At 33.3% G+C, this 15,371-nt stretch overlaps 3 protein-coding genes across 3 annotated transcripts; all 3 read right to left on the bottom strand.

Annotated features, from left to right (window-relative positions):
• Nucleotides 1-1,359: 1,359 nt before the first annotated feature.
• On the bottom strand, nucleotides 1,360-3,679 carry LOC129437801 (dehydrogenase/reductase SDR family member 11). Its single transcript, XM_055196105.2, has 7 exons — nucleotides 3,440-3,679; nucleotides 3,024-3,233; nucleotides 2,246-2,340; nucleotides 2,045-2,174; nucleotides 1,850-1,942; nucleotides 1,715-1,780; nucleotides 1,360-1,541 (listed from the first exon to the last, which is right to left on the bottom strand). The coding sequence occupies exons 1-7, from the start codon at nucleotides 3,569-3,571 to the stop codon at nucleotides 1,500-1,502; spliced, it is 768 nt and encodes a 255-aa protein (XP_055052080.2). The 5' UTR covers nucleotides 3,572-3,679; the 3' UTR covers nucleotides 1,360-1,499.
• A 2,387-nt stretch (nucleotides 3,680-6,066) lies between these two features.
• Nucleotides 6,067-8,843, bottom strand: dhrs11b.1 (dehydrogenase/reductase 11b, tandem duplicate 1). The gene is made up of 7 exons (XM_055196100.2): nucleotides 8,620-8,843; nucleotides 8,219-8,428; nucleotides 7,374-7,468; nucleotides 7,160-7,289; nucleotides 6,964-7,056; nucleotides 6,829-6,894; nucleotides 6,067-6,335 (listed from the first exon to the last, which is right to left on the bottom strand). The coding sequence occupies exons 1-7, from the start codon at nucleotides 8,749-8,751 to the stop codon at nucleotides 6,294-6,296; spliced, it is 768 nt and encodes a 255-aa protein (XP_055052075.2). The 5' UTR covers nucleotides 8,752-8,843; the 3' UTR covers nucleotides 6,067-6,293.
• Nucleotides 8,844-9,360: 517 nt separating this feature from the next.
• Nucleotides 9,361-11,936, bottom strand: ca4b (carbonic anhydrase IV b). The gene is made up of 8 exons (XM_055196097.2): nucleotides 11,779-11,936; nucleotides 11,669-11,713; nucleotides 11,225-11,389; nucleotides 10,784-10,929; nucleotides 10,614-10,706; nucleotides 10,469-10,535; nucleotides 9,913-10,076; nucleotides 9,361-9,827 (listed from the first exon to the last, which is right to left on the bottom strand). The coding sequence occupies exons 1-8, from the start codon at nucleotides 11,828-11,830 to the stop codon at nucleotides 9,654-9,656; spliced, it is 906 nt and encodes a 301-aa protein (XP_055052072.2). The 5' UTR covers nucleotides 11,831-11,936; the 3' UTR covers nucleotides 9,361-9,653.
• Between the last annotated feature and the right edge of the window lie 3,435 nt (nucleotides 11,937-15,371).

Here is a 15,371-nt window from a genome sequence, read left to right as displayed (position 1 = left end):
CATTCACAGACATACTTTATTCAGGCATGAAAATGGGTCAGGGGTGAAAATGGTGGGAAGGTACCCCTCTAGGGGGATCTGGGGGGCATGCTCCCCGTTTTTTTTTTTTTTTTTGAAATTCCATATTTTAAAGGGGCATTCAGTAGGACATCAACCACTTGGCAAAATCAGTTTGAGCGTTCACTGTACAATAGGGTTGCCAGATATGCGTCACTATACAGTTCCTACAGTACTGACGCTGCCCAAATCCCTAAACTCAAGCCACTCCCCATGCCATATCACAATAGTAGTTATCATGCATTTCACACATTTTCATCTCGATAACCACTAGTAGTAATCAGAAACACAGTCTGTTTTTAATATTTTACTTTTTAATTTACATTATTGACAAACACACTGAAAAAAATAATTCATTGAATTTAATCAATTTTTTTAAGGTAAGTGGTTGCAATCAATTTATTTATGCTACATTTAAACAAAAGTTTTAGATTTTATTTTACTTTACTAATCTTTTTTGTTTAAATGTAGCTCAAATAAATTGATTGCAATACATACATACATACATACATACATACATACATACATACATACATACATACATACATATATATATATATATAGTAATTTTGGTTTGAAACTCAGAGACTCAGAGCACTGCAGTGCTCAGTTTGAGCACGTACACGTGTACTGCTAACCAGCTGCCGCAGCGTCAGACTCTCGCTCTTTTATGCTCTTTATTCACTTCACTTGTTTACTTAACGGTGTTATATTTTGCAATGTTGTATTTTTATTAGCAAGTATATTTATTATATATTTTTTGTTGTTCTTCTAGAAACCACAGCGCAACACAATAAATATCTAACCTTTCAATTTTTTCCTAAAGATAAATTAGGCCAGTTGATGGTCCACCATCTTACTATTCACAGTATGTTACAGTCTGTAAACTGAGCTGTGATCAGCCTTTAAAATTGGCAGAGGTACACACTATGGACATTCATTTATTAGTTTTTTTTTTTTCATTTTTCACATAGGGTACCAAATGGCCCTGCTACAGAAAATAATCTTGTCCATGATTATGGTAAGTAGCTTACAGCTGTTTAAAACTGCGATTTTGACATGTAAAGTCAAAGCTGAAATAAATAATATAAAAAAAGTATTTAAATTTCTCATTAGTGATTCTTTATTTATCGTCTTTTGGAGCTCAAGCTAAATAAAATACACAGATTATTCATTTTGCAAGACATGCAACTCAATATCTGTAAGAGTATTTCTCACATTTACTGAAATGCTTGTTTTAGTTTGTCCAATACCATTACCGATAATTATAAAAGTGGAAATTTCTAAAGGAGACAACGCAGCATTCGTTACACATTGTATTTTACAACATTAACTTTGTTTACAAAAAAAAAGAAAGTTTTGCCACTAATACATAACAAGGTATAAACTTTTAATTTGATAATCAATAAATTTGGAAAGACATATAATTGTATTTATTTTGGTTATATCAATTGTTCTACAGGCATCATCTGAATGTCACCAATCTAAAGAGGACAAAAGCACACAGTTATAATAATAGTCATTATGTAAAAGTCATTATACATAGAAAAAGCATTGCATAAATTATCACTGTGTGGATTCATACTGTCCAATATTTACCCAGCTTGAGTTAAAAGCAACCCAGTGTGTCAGCTAACCAGTAATGAACCCAACTCACCTGAACATGTGGAGGAGCACTCAGTACATACACAACTGCAGAGGCAACGTCATCAGCTTCCAGGCACTGTGAATACAACATTTAAATATATAAATAATAACAATGTATCTTATAGAAGAGATGCAGATTTTTTACCTTTAAATTGTTATAGGTTGCAACAGCCATCTCTGGCTTGTGTTTAAAAAGTCGAAAGGCAAACTCTGTCTCCACAAGACCAGGAGATATACACTGTTAAAAGAGCACAGCACCATTACAGTGTTTTATATGAACAATCATACTTCTCTGTCAAAAGTCTTTGTAAAAATCAGTTCTTCATTAGATTTGTCTTACCGTGGCACGTATGTGGGTTTTAGCCTCTCGTAACTCTTGTCTCAAACCTTCTGTTAGTGCAGTCACAGCAAATTTGGTAGCAGCGTAGAAGTGATAGTCACTATCGCGCACCACTATGTGTCCACATATGCTAAAACATATTGTGATATATTTAATGCTAGAATAATATGAATGAAAATATCTAATAAATCATTGCTGTACCTGTTAATGTTAATAATATGACCGTCATCAACATTTCTTTCTTTCATGGACTGGTAAGCTTCACGAGTGCACACTGATAGTCCGATCACATTCACCTGCAAAAATGTAAAATAGTACGACATTTTGAATTGAAGTGTTACCAAAGTTGCTTTAAGAAAGTCTCAGCACTCAGCTGATCCTAAATGTAGTGCCTCTGGGCAACTATTTTAGTCATGCAAGACCATGGGTCTGCAGCGTTTATGAACGACTCTGTTTATGAGGGTCAAAGATGCTGGAGTAGTCTGGAATGAAAGGCGTGAACGTGATGTTTAATTACACGGAATTTAAATTTTATGATAAATTCATGTATTTTATAAAATGTCGTAAAACTGGGCCCCCCTGGCTCAGTCTCGAGGCCCCCTAGTTTAAGAACCACTGTCCTCCTTATTGATGTACAAATAAGGAGGATTTACATTTTCCCTTAAGAGTAACAATAAAGAGTAAACAATGCTGTTTAGAGAGAAGAACAGATAAAACTACAAATATTTATAATTTATAACAGCATAAATTAAGAAAATCGAACTGAAATTAAATCTAAAATTAACTAACTTTTTAAAGACCCATGAGCGCCTGCTAGCGACATATTGTAGTGACATAACAGTCAGTAATCACGCGGAACTGCGCAGACTGACTGGTATATGACGTCAAAATACTGCGCGAGCGAGTTTCCCCGCGATTTTCTTACATTTCTTTCTCATAAAAACCTTTCGCAGACAAAAAGGTGCTGCAAGTTACTTACATCCAGCATAGCCTTCCAGCCACTGGTTTTGCCAGTTAATATATTGTCTGGATGAGCCAAGCCAGCGTTATTGATGCACACGTCAACGCCATGATGTTGAACTTTGATAAAGGAAAACATGGCCAAGATTTCTTCTTCTACTGACAGATCACATTTATATGGAATTAAAGTGCCACTGAATCCACTATTGTCAAATTCTGATGCTAATTTCTGCAAGAAAAATGAACATTTCATTAAGCTATGTCAGTTTACTTATTTTGCTTAAATATAGCCTACGCTTTATCAACAAATTAAAACGTCTTATTTAAGCTTTTATTTTTCTTACAATTTAGCTTTATGCAGCATCATACACAAAGTCGTTTTCATTTTTAAATAAATGTATATTTATTTTAAAGCGATGTTTGTCAGTTGTTTACCTCTATTTGTTCCACGTTTCTGGCACAACCAACCACTTTCATGCCATGCTGGACAAGAGATTTGGCTATTGCAGCTCCAATTCCCACCGAAGCACCAGTAACAAGAGCAACTCTGCCTTTCCAGCGATCCATAACAGCAAAAGTTTACTCGTTTTCGTAAAGTTCAGTGTACAACTGAGTTGCTATATCTGCGTAACTATACAGTTCCTACAGTACTGACGCCCAATCCCTAAACTCAAGCCACTCCCATGCCATAGTCGTTATCATGCATTTCACACATTTTCATCTCGATAACCACTAGTAGTAATCAGAAACAGAGTCTGTTTTTAATATTTTACTTTTTAATTTATTGACAAACATGTGCTTATACTGTTTACCATGTGGCACATTTCTAGACTACACATTGTTTTAACTTGGGTACAGTAAAATATTTCAATAAGCATAAATTCATTATTATTCATGCAATATGTCAAACTCGTAACAATAGTTTGAAAGTAGCCTACTTGGCAACTGTACGGTATTGTATTTGTCAATGTAAAAATAAAAAAGTCAGTAACCATGTGGTCAGCTTTTAAAATTAGCATTACAGTAACATCTGTTTAAGCGGTTGTTATCTGAAACTAAATGAAATTTCCCTCTTTTCCCTCAGAGGAACGTGTAGGAACACATTAAAATCAATCAAACAGTGACACCTAGTGGGCACTTTATGCAAGTATTTTTGTGTTAAAATAGTTTCATTTTAAGATATACCATAATTTTACACAATGTTACACACTGCTCTTTTGCACAAGTTGTCAGTCTCGAGTATATACAATGCCAGGGCTGTTGAATAACCACCAATAAAGTCTTGCTGAAGTAAATTGCAATACCAGGAATATTGTTTGATAGGCTATACTGCAATAAAGTTAAATTTGACTTTATATTTAACTTGGCAAACATTACTGAATAATATATAACCTGCCTAAGTGCTTGTAAAGGCAAATGCTTAATAATACAAAACTCTTAAAAATCAAACCATAAGAAAGAGAAAACAGAGCTGACCAATAAGGCAGTGCTTACACAAAAAACATAACTCCCAGAGTGATACACCTCACGCCTGGAGTGGTAAGGGACCCCTGGTAACGAAAGTATTCCCCCAATGTATCAAAGGATGGGATGAGCATTTCTAATGACAAACCTTCAAGTGTTATAATGGTGTCTAAAAACAAAATGGTAAAGGTTACTATTACGTTTTTCTTTTTATATATCTCTCTATAATAAAGTCTGCTGGTATAATACATAACAAAAGCAACCCTTATATTGTGATCCTTGTGACGATGTTTACAATATGTTACCATGTTCCCAATAAGGAGACGGTGTGCCATAATCTAAGGATGAGGTTGGGAGCATTTGATTTCAATTGTTACTCAGTCGATATTAAAGGTATTAAGATTATATTTTCACATTATGTATGAGTTCAGTAAATCACAAACAAATAACTTTATCTGGGTTTTCACAGATGGGGACACATATTTTCAACATTTTGTGGGATGCGTTGTTGGGTAAAATATGAACACACCCAATAAAAACTCAAATAAAAAGTCTTACCAGTTCATATTTATCCTATAAAAATAATATAATTACATCCTCAGTACTTTATAAGTCTGCAATAGTGCACTTTTCTGCAGCCTTGCAATTAATATATTTTCCAAAAATATAATTTCCAATTCAGTGCAAATAGTAGTCTAAAACAATCATGATTTTGCCATAATCATGCGGCCCTACCTTAAGGTATTTTAATATTATTCAATTAAACTTATTCAAAAACTGCTGAAAAGAAACAAATGTGTTTGTGTTTTCCCCTATATTTCTATTTTTAATAAATGGTGGGTCTTGAGATTACCTGTTGGGTTGAATAACTTTGGAAACCCCTGATAAATCCAGATTTATCAAGTATTCAGGGGAAACAGCTGGAAAATAAAAACCCTCAGTACTACATTCGCAAGTCATATGCATGATGCATTAATGATGAGTGGATCCTAGAAATGCAACCTCCTAAGGTTGCAACCTTCGCATTGTGGAACTGGCGAGGGCGCAAGTACTTTTCAAACAGCTGAAGTTACGTCCAACCCCAGTTCATATTAATCCTTATTTTAATTCATAATTACAAATTACAAACAAATTATATAAAAAAACACTTCTTATAGACTTATAAGTCCAAAGATCGCCATTTAAATTTACCCGAAATGAATTTTATTCACAGTTCAAACAAACACTACATTGACGTCACAGCCAGCTGTGATTTTCAGCAAGACTGGCCGAGGTGAGGCACTGTATATGAGCGCTGAGCACCCGCTGATTATCTGAAGCTCCAATCGCCAAAAACTCGAAGTAAATGTTTAAATAAGCGATATCTTTATGAACCTACTGCAGATTCTTGTTTAAAAAAACATACATTCTCGACTGAAATGCTTTCAAAACTTTGAAATATGGCACAATAACAGTAATATTCCCTAAATCTGTCTGCTCAGCGCTCACGACCTGCATATTAACATGAAATGGTTTTTAATTTAAAACAGCTCATTTGTATTACGTTGGATTTATTCAGTATTCACTATATTCCCAGGTACACAATAAGAATAGCTAAATCCTTCACAAAAACAATAAGTAGTTTTTATTCCAGTCATTTTTAAGTAATTTTAACACAAAAATTACCAAACTACATGAAATTAATTTTATAAAAAAAGTTTAGATATTCAATTTCATCAAATCTACAAGCCTACAGAATGACTTTTTACCGTGTGTTTTCAACAAATTAAACTTTTAATTTGATAATCAATATATTTGGAAAGACTTATCAATGTATTTATTTCGATTATGTCAGTTGTTCTACAGGCCTCATCTGAATGTCACCAATCTAAAGAAGACAAAAGCACACAGTTATAATAATAGTCATTGTGTAAAAGTCATTATACTAGAGCTGGGCAAAGATTATTCTTCAAGATTAATTGCATAAAAAATAAAAGTTATTTTTTTGCGTAATATATGTTTGTTGTGTGTAATTATTATGTATATTTAAAAACACACACATACATATAAACATTTCACATTTTTATTTATATATAATTTTTTATTAATTTATATATAATATAGAATATATAAAATATAATTAAATATATACACATGTAAATGTTTCTTAAATAAATACATGAATATGTGTATTTATATATACATAATAATTAAGCACAGCACACACTTGTATATTATGAAAAAAAATCACTTTTATTTTGTATGCGATTAATCTAGATTAATCTTTGCCCAGCCTTACATTAAAAAGGCATTGCATAAATGATCACTGTGTGGATTTCTACTGTCCAATATTTACCCAGCATGCGTTGAACCCAACTCACCTGAACATGTGGAGGAGCACTCAGTACATACACAACAGCAGAGGCAACGTCATCAGCTTCCAGGCACTGTGAATACAACATTTAAATATATAAATAATAACAATGTATCTTATAGAAGAGATGCAGATTTTTTACCTTTAAGTTTTTATAGGTTGCAGCAGCCATCTCTGGTTTGTGTTTAAAAAGCCGAAAGGCAAACTCTGTCTCCACAAGACCAGGAGATATAGACTGTTAAAAGAGCACAGCACCATTACAATGTTTTACTATGAACAATCATACTTCTCTGTCAAAAGTCTTTGTAAAAATCAGTTCTTCATTAGATTTGTCTTACCGTGGCACGTATGTGGGCTTTAGCCTCTCGTAACTCTTGTCTCAAACCTTCTGTTAGTGCAGTCACAGCAAATTTGGTAGCAGTGTAGAAGTGAACGTCACTACTGTGGACAACTCTGTGTCCACACATGCTAAAACACATATATTGTAATATGAATAATATTGAATGAATATGAATAATATGAATGACAATATCTAATAAATCAATGCTGTACCTGTTAATGTTAATAATATGACCATCATCAACATTTCTTTCTTTCATGGACTGGTAAGCTTCACGAGTGCACACTGATAGTCCGATCACATTCACCTGCAAAAATGTAAAATAGTACGACATTTTGAATTGAAGTGTTATCAAAGTTGCTTTAAGGAAAGTCTCAGCACTAATTGTAATGTCTCTGAACAACTATTTTAGTCATGCAAGACCATGGGTCTGCAGCGTTTATGAACGACTCTGTTTATGAGGGTCAAAAACACAGAAGTAGTGGATGAAAGGCGTAAATGTGGCTGAAGTAATGCGTTAAAAAACTTAAAACGTAGAACCAGGATGTTTTGTTTGGCAGCCAAATTAGTAATTAATTAAGTTAGTAATTATTTTTCTGATGTTTAATTACACAGAATTTAAATTCATGATAAATTCATACATTTTATAAAATGTCGTAAAACTGGGGCCCCCTGACTCAGTCTCGAGGCCTCCTAATTGATGTACAAATGACGAAGTATTAACATATTTTTCCTTAAGAGTAAATAATAAAGAGTAAACAACGCTGTTTAGAGAGAAGAACAGATACAACTACAAATATTTATAATTTATAACAGCATAAATGAAGAAAATCGAACTGAAATTAAATCTAAAATTAACTAACTTTTTAAAGATCAATGAGCGCCTGCTAGCGAGCGACACTACTTGTAGTGACATAACAGTCAGTAATCACACAGCACTGCGCAGACTGACTGGCACATAACGTCAAAATACTGCGCGAGCGAGTTTTCCTCTGTATTCTGACATTTCTTTCTGAAAATAACCTTCGCAGACAAAAAGGTGCTGCACGTTACTTACATCCAGCATAGCCTTCCAGCCACTGGTTTTGCCAGTTAATATATTGTCTGGATGAGCCAAGCCAGCGTTATTGATGCACACGTCAACGCCATGATGTTGAACTTTGATCGAGGAAAACATGGCCAAGATTTCTTCTTCTACAGACAGATCACATTTATATGGAATTAAAGTGCCACTGAATCCACTTTTGACACATTCTGATGCTAATTTCTGCAAGAAAAATGAACATAAAGCTATGTCAGTTTACTTTATTTTGCTTAAGTTAAATATGCGCTTTATCAACAAATTAAAACGTCTTATTTCTCACAATTTGGCTTTATGCAGCATCATACACAAACTCGTCGTATTCATCTTAAAATGCATATTTATTTTAAAGCAATCTGTTTGTCAGTTGTTTTTACCTCTATTTGTTCCACGTTTCTGGCACAACCAACCACTTTCATGCCATTCTGGACAAGAGATTTGGCTATTGCAGCTCCAATTCCCACTGAAGCACCAGTAACAAGAGCAACTCTGCCTTTCCAGCGATCCATAACAGCAAAAGTTTACTCGTTTTCGTACAGTTCAGTGTACAAAAGGGTTGACAGATCTGCGTAACTAGGTCTGACGCTGACCAAATCCCTAAACTCAAGCCACTCCCATGCCACACACCACAATAGTTGTTATCATGCATTTCACACATTTTCATCGATAATATTTTACTTTTTAATTTACATTATTGACAAACGTGCTTTACTGTCAACCATGTGGCACATTTCTATAGACTACACATTGTTTTAACTTGGGTACAGTAAAATATTTCAATAAGCATAAATTCATTATAATTCATGCAATATGTCAAACTCGTAGCAATAGTTTGAAAGTAGCCTACTGGGCAATTTTACTGTATTATATTTCTCAATGTAATAATAAAAAAATCAGTAACCATGTGGTCAGCTTTTAAAATTAGCATTAACATGCACAAAAAACTGGATTATTTGTTTCTTTTATCCTTTCTTTTTGCACGTTTTTTTTTGTTACAAATTGAAGAACAGAATACAGAAATACAGGTTGTTATCTGAAACTAAATGACATTCACCGCTTTTCTCTCAGAGGAACATGTAAGAACACATTAAAATCAATCACACAGTGACACCTAGTGGTCTGTTTATGTAAGTATTTTTGTGTTAATATAGTTTTATTTCAAGATACCATAATTTTACACAATGTTAAACACTGCTCTTTTGCACAAGTTGTCTCGAGTATATACAATGCCAGGGCTGTTGAATAACCACCAATAAAGTATTGCTCAAGTAAATTGCAATACCAGGAATATTGCTGGATATACTGCAATAAAGTTAAATTTGACTTTATATTTAACTTGGCAAACATTACTGAATAATATATAACCTGCCTAAGTGCTTGTAAACGCAAATGCTATAATAATACAAAACTCTTAAAAATCAAACCATAAGAAAGAGAAAACAGAGCTGACCAATAAGGCAGTGCTTACACAAAAAACATAACTCCCAGAGTGATACACCTCACGCCCATACCGTGGCTGAACGGGTCGATGTGTGTTTATCATAGCAGTCTCATTGTGAGACTGCAGATGTGAAAATGCAGAAAGCTGCAAGACAAAGATCAAACAACAGATCTGATATTCTTGCATGCTCAGGGATGTGTCAAAGCAGATCTTTTATATTACAAACTACCTGCTGCTTGCTGAGTGGTATGGTTTGCTGAAATATTGTCCAGACTACAGCTTCAAAACAGCCTGGAGTGGTAAGGGACCCCTGGTAACGAAAGTATTCCCCCAATGTATCAAAGGATGGGATGAGCATTTCTAATGACAAACCTTCAAGCGTTACATTGGTGTCTAAAAACAAAATTGTAAAGGTTATTATTAGGTTTTTCTTTTTATAAATCTCTCTATAATAAAGTCTGTCTGTATAATACATAATAAAAGCAACCCTTATATTGTTACCCTTTGTGACAATGTTTACAATATGTTACCATGTTCCCAATAATGTGTGCCATAATCTAAGGATGAGGTTAGCAGCATTTGATTTCAATCGTTGACATTACCTTACTCAGTCGATATTAAAGGTATTAAGATTATATTTTCACATTAGGTATGAGTTCAGTAAATCACAACAAATAACTTTATCTGGGTTTTCACAGATGGGGTCACATATTTTCAACATTTTGTGGGATGGGTTGTTGGGTAAAATATGAACACACCCAATAAAAACAAAAAAAAAGTCTTACCAGGAAGTGTAATATTATTCAGAGAATTTATGATGGGTTGATATTTTTCATTGTCACTTCTTGATTCCTGTTAAAAATGACATCAAGAAGCTATTGTGTTAGCGATAACAAAAAGTGTGTCTGTAAACATGGCTATAGTTTTTACCTCATAAAAAAATCCAAGAACAGCCACTCCCAAAGGATCACCAACAGCCTCTTCCAGCGAATTGTAATTTTCTTTTATATGGACAATGTGAAGCTTTACGGATTAAATACATGCTTAGATTCTCATAAATGTACAAATGACTATAAGCCTCAATATCAGTGACCTAATACCTCCATGGGATATTGTTCTCCGTCTATAGTATGTTCTGATCCAGGTCCACCACTCGTTCCCCAATGCAGGTGACATTGTTGGGCTTTGTAAGAAGCTCCCAAGTTGGCCCCATTAATAACAGCACTGTCAGGCAGGTTAATTTGGACTGAAGATGACAAAATATATTACAGTCCAAACAGTTATAGAAGCATTGAGAAACTAGTGTTTAAAAGCTGAAAAATGTTTTATAAAGTTATATTATGATATAGAAACTGTTGTTTACCAGAAATATAAATTATATACACTGTAAAAAATAAAAAGTTGGTTCAACTTAAAAAAGTTAGTTACCTGGTAGCCTTAATCATTTTGCGTTAATTCAACTAAAAATATGAAGTTAAATAATATTGAATTTTAGTTAACCATTTTTTTAATTTTTTTATAGTGTACATTTGTAAATATACCTGAGTGTCCATTGTTTTTAATTACACTTCTCAATGTCTTTTGGTAGCCTGTAAACTGTACTGGGGTCAGTCGATGGTCTGCAAGAACTTGCTTTGTGACAATGTTAATGGGTGATTGTTTTTTATTTCCACACTCTGAGAAAACATTTTTCCATTCATCTGGGCCTATACAAAGAAGAATGCATTCAGTATGTCAGTATAAATCATCTTAATTTCACGTGTGTGACCTTGTCTGTGAAATCTAATGATTTTATGAGATTTTATTTTAATGAGATTAGGAGCATCAAAGTTTGATTTAAATTATCGATTTCACATTGATTTCAATCTTTCACATGACCTTACTCAATATTAAATTCGTCAAGGTTATCAGTAAATCACTAAAAAGGTTTTTTTTTACATTTAAGGTCACATATACTGTAAAACTGAACGAGGCACAATACTTACCTTTGCAATTGTTGTCGCAAGTTACCTGTGACTGATAGCACCATTCTGAAAAAGAAAAGTTTGTAGTAAGTAATAAATCTAACATAACATAATATATCTTGCCAACCTACCTGCACCTGCAGCAACCTTGCATAAAATAGTAAGTGCAATGAAAAGATACATTTTTGTCTTTAATTGCTTGTTTGGAGTGAAAATAATTCACTTCAGCTAAAGGACAAGAGAATGCATTTTCTCAATGTATTTTCTCACTGTAAATACCTAGGAGGTGCATTTTGTATGAGTTTTATCAGTGACCCCTCCTTTCATGTTTTATAGACAACTGCAGTGATGTATTTAACCTGGTGGTCATAAAGCAATTCCCTTTGATTTGGAATAGGTCTCACAGATAGTGGTTAAAGGGATAGTTCACTTTAAAATTAAAATTCTGCAAATTCACAGAGCAGATAGTGACCATTGACTTCCATAGTGAGAGAAAATATTTTGGAAGTATTGTGATAAATGATGAAGAAAATATTTTGATAAATGATGGTAAGCACAAAGTTTTTGGTACCCATTAAATTCCATCATATTCCTAATATGGAAGTCAATGGTCTGTGTGTTTACCATCATTTCTCAAAATTTCGTCTTTTGTGTTCATCAGAATAAAGAAATTCATACAGATTTAGAACAACATGAGGATGAGAAAATGATGACAGAATTTTCATTTTAAAGTGAACTATCCCTTTAAATGTGACCCTACCTGTGAAAACCCAGCTAAAATCCTTTATTTTTTGTGAGTTACTGTTTTCTACAGAAATCCATTGTACATAATGTATAAAAACATTATTTGAAAATATAACATTGATTCTGAGACTTGATATCTTGAATATTAAACTGAAAATAAATGACTGATATCAAACTTAAAGGCTCATAATCTCATTTTACAGACAGTGTCACAAATAACTTTAAAGAGCAGGGGGCGTATTACAGAAAAATCCTAACTTTAAAATCTTATCTTAACTGTTTCGTAACCATGGTAATTTCAGTTAGGACCTCATTTAAGACAAAAGCTAGCTATTACAGAATGATGTTCCTATGCATTATCTTATCTTAACTGCAGATAGGAAAGTGGTATTACAGAAGGATCCTAACTAGAAAACATCCTAAAAACGGTCTTAACTTTAGAGTAACCTCACAGGTGTCCTAACTTAAATTTTTAATGAGAGCCAGCTGAAACAATCACATTATGATAGAGCTGCGGGAGAATGACATTACATTTTTAACAAAGTGGAGGATGAAAATCATCAATGTTTGTTTTTGGATTACTCTTCGAATGTTTTTTACCTTCACACATTCACATAATCACCATGTTTCTCACTAGTGGAGCGATCTTTCAATTTCTGTCATCCCTCATTATTAAAAAACAGTTATCTTATCCGTGAACACTTGATGGGATTATAGTGAATACAGTACACACTTGACTCAGCATCTATTTCTTGTCATGTCTCTATCAAATGTTGAAATGTACAATAGTATCCTAGCACTTAGGAAGAATATTTTTTTTTAATTTTTGTAAGTCACATTTGCTTAATGTTTAATTGAATGGTAACTGATAGATGATGTGCTAAAACACTAATACAATAAACACAGACTATGATTACTATGAATTTAATAAAATGTATTTTTCTGGCCCATTGAAATTAAAATTACAATTCTTTTGTTTACTGTAGCAGCAGCTCACGCATTGCTGGTTGCTTGGTAACAGACATGACAGTTGATAGCCAAACATGATTAAGCGATTTGGGATTTTCTAACTAGAGATGAGAATAGGATTTGATGAGATAAGAATCCTAAATCAATTTAAGATTTGCTTTTGTAATATGAATTTGTGAAAAATCTTAACTTAACACATCATATCTTAAGTTAAGACCTAAGATAGAAAGTTTCTGTAATACCCCCCCTGGTCATCATGATAACCACATCACTGATATAATATTCTGCAAATGAAGGTACAAAGTTTAAACACGAAGTTAAGCCTTTGGAAAAGAAGGTTTTTCTTTTAATTTGTTTAATAACTCTATGATTTAAACATTTCCACCGACCTCAAACTGATGAATCACGTCCAGTCATCAAGAGATCTTTGAATATATTTAAATCATGCACTGCAGCCGGTCATTTATCCAACTTTTGAATAGTGCTGCCACCTGGTGGTACATTCGATGGTATTTTTTACACGCCTCTCTGCGAAACACGCTACTTCATGAGGCGCAGGATGACATCACAGTACCGCGAGAGCGATTCGGCAGCAGACTCCCCCGTATGATTTCTCGATTCGCTTTCGCGGTATTTTGATGTCATCAGCCTGTTCTCGCGGCTAAGCCTAATGTAAAAAATGTTCAGAACTTTCGCGACAGTTTGTTGATGGGTATGTTTAGAGTTTTCTTAGTTTTGGTCGATTTTGGGTTTTAAAAATAGCAGACAAATATGTCATATTTCAAACAGAAGAAATCGTTTTGTAGCTTATATTCTTTTAGAATATGAACTGTTGAAGTATTAACTTCTTTTGCACATTGGAGGAAAAGAGGATAATTGAATTACCCTAATCTAAACCTGTCTGGATAATACCCACCTTTTCACCCACTGTAATTGCTGAAGTCTATTTTTGCTGTGCTGTTTATTTGTGTAGTTAATCAAAAATTATGCAAATTAGGTGCATGACGCAAATCCAATTCAGAAATATTGTAATTGTAAAACGGTTGTAAATAAGGTTATGACTGCGATAACAACTCCAACACCATCAAATGACCCTATGGGTGTTTTCTGCCTCTGATTAAAGGAGGCAAACAATGTACTTTAGATTGGTCGATATTCATCTTTTATAAGCTCTGAGGTCAGTGCACCAAACATATTTTAACCATCAATAATCATACATTTTGATAAGGTTTCTTCAGCTTTGGCCAACAGATATTTATTTCTGTTAAAACAGATTTTGTTATTTAAAACTGACATTAAAATGGCTTTGTTAACTTTGCATAAGGCCTTCATCATTTATTATATTATTAGGGCTACTTCTTATTTACTACTTTTACTTTATCTGTATGGTTTATTGTTACCCTTGCCTAAGACTGTAGCCTAACTAAAAGAGTAAAATAAACATAAAGCATTTCTGTATTAACCAGTAAAAATTATTTATTATGACAGCTGCATTATCAAGGCCTCTCAGTTAATAATTTCCCAAAGTTTAATCAAATTTTAGTGTACTTGATTATCAAAGAGGGCAAACATATTATTGAAGAACATGTTTGCGATGAAAGATAACAAAGAAAATTGATACATGCAACAATATATACAGAATATATTTATTAAGATGTAATTTTGTCAAATTAAGCACAATATATACAGTACTTTAATCTGTGTTTGTAATATGTTAAAATGTTCATAGTGCAAGCTCAGCATGACAAGAAGTCAAAGGTTCCCACATGTTGTATGTCTAATATATTTAAATATCATATATTGCATGCTATCGAACACATAATTTGTGATGTGATAGATATATCATTGTGGTTAAAACATTTATGACATTTCAGAAAAAATAACAAACATGACGAATTCCCCCTGATATATGTTTAAACACTAAATGCATTCATTTTCTAAATGTTAACATAGGCAAAAGTTTTAATAGCTAGTGATATCTGTGGACATGATCTCTGTAAATCATGTTTGA

This window comes from Misgurnus anguillicaudatus, chromosome 24, assembly GCF_027580225.2.
Source record: "Misgurnus anguillicaudatus chromosome 24, ASM2758022v2, whole genome shotgun sequence".
Lineage (NCBI taxonomy): Eukaryota > Metazoa > Chordata > Actinopteri > Cypriniformes > Cobitidae > Misgurnus > Misgurnus anguillicaudatus.
This window is presented reverse-complemented; position numbering and strand designations above follow the sequence as displayed.

What these genes read in the sequence shown, in the direction of transcription:
- LOC129437801 (XM_055196105.2), bottom strand. Translation starts at nt 3,571, where the DNA reads ATGGATCGCTGGAAAGGCAGAGTTGCTCTTGTTACTGGTGCTTCGGTG. An exon ending in GCTGGAAGGCTATGCTGGAT is followed by an intron (nt 2,341 to 3,023) that starts GTAAGTAACTTG and finishes ACATTTTTGCAG; the next exon opens with GTGAATGTGATCGGACTATC. An exon ending in GTGCTCCTCCACATGTTCAG is followed by an intron (nt 1,542 to 1,714) that starts GTGAGTTGGGTT and finishes TGTCCTCTTTAG; the next exon opens with ATTGGTGACATTCAGATGAT.
- dhrs11b.1 (XM_055196100.2), bottom strand. Translation starts at nt 8,751, where the DNA reads ATGGATCGCTGGAAAGGCAGAGTTGCTCTTGTTACTGGTGCTTCAGTG. An exon ending in CATATTATTAACATTAACAG is followed by an intron (nt 7,290 to 7,373) that starts GTACAGCATTGA and finishes TATGTGTTTTAG; the next exon opens with CATGTGTGGACACAGAGTTG. An exon ending in CAACCTATAAAAACTTAAAG is followed by an intron (nt 6,895 to 6,963) that starts GTAAAAAATCTG and finishes TTGTATTCACAG; the next exon opens with TGCCTGGAAGCTGATGACGT.
- ca4b (XM_055196097.2), bottom strand. Translation starts at nt 11,830, where the DNA reads ATGTATCTTTTCATTGCACTTACTATTTTATGCAAGGTTGCTGCAGGT. An exon ending in TTCTTGGATTTTTTTATGAG is followed by an intron (nt 10,536 to 10,613) that starts GTAAAAACTATA and finishes CATTTTTAACAG; the next exon opens with GAATCAAGAAGTGACAATGA. An exon ending in GAATAATATTACACTTCCTG is followed by an intron (nt 10,077 to 10,468) that starts GTAAGACTTTTT and finishes TTTTGTTTTTAG; the next exon opens with ACACCAATGTAACGCTTGAA.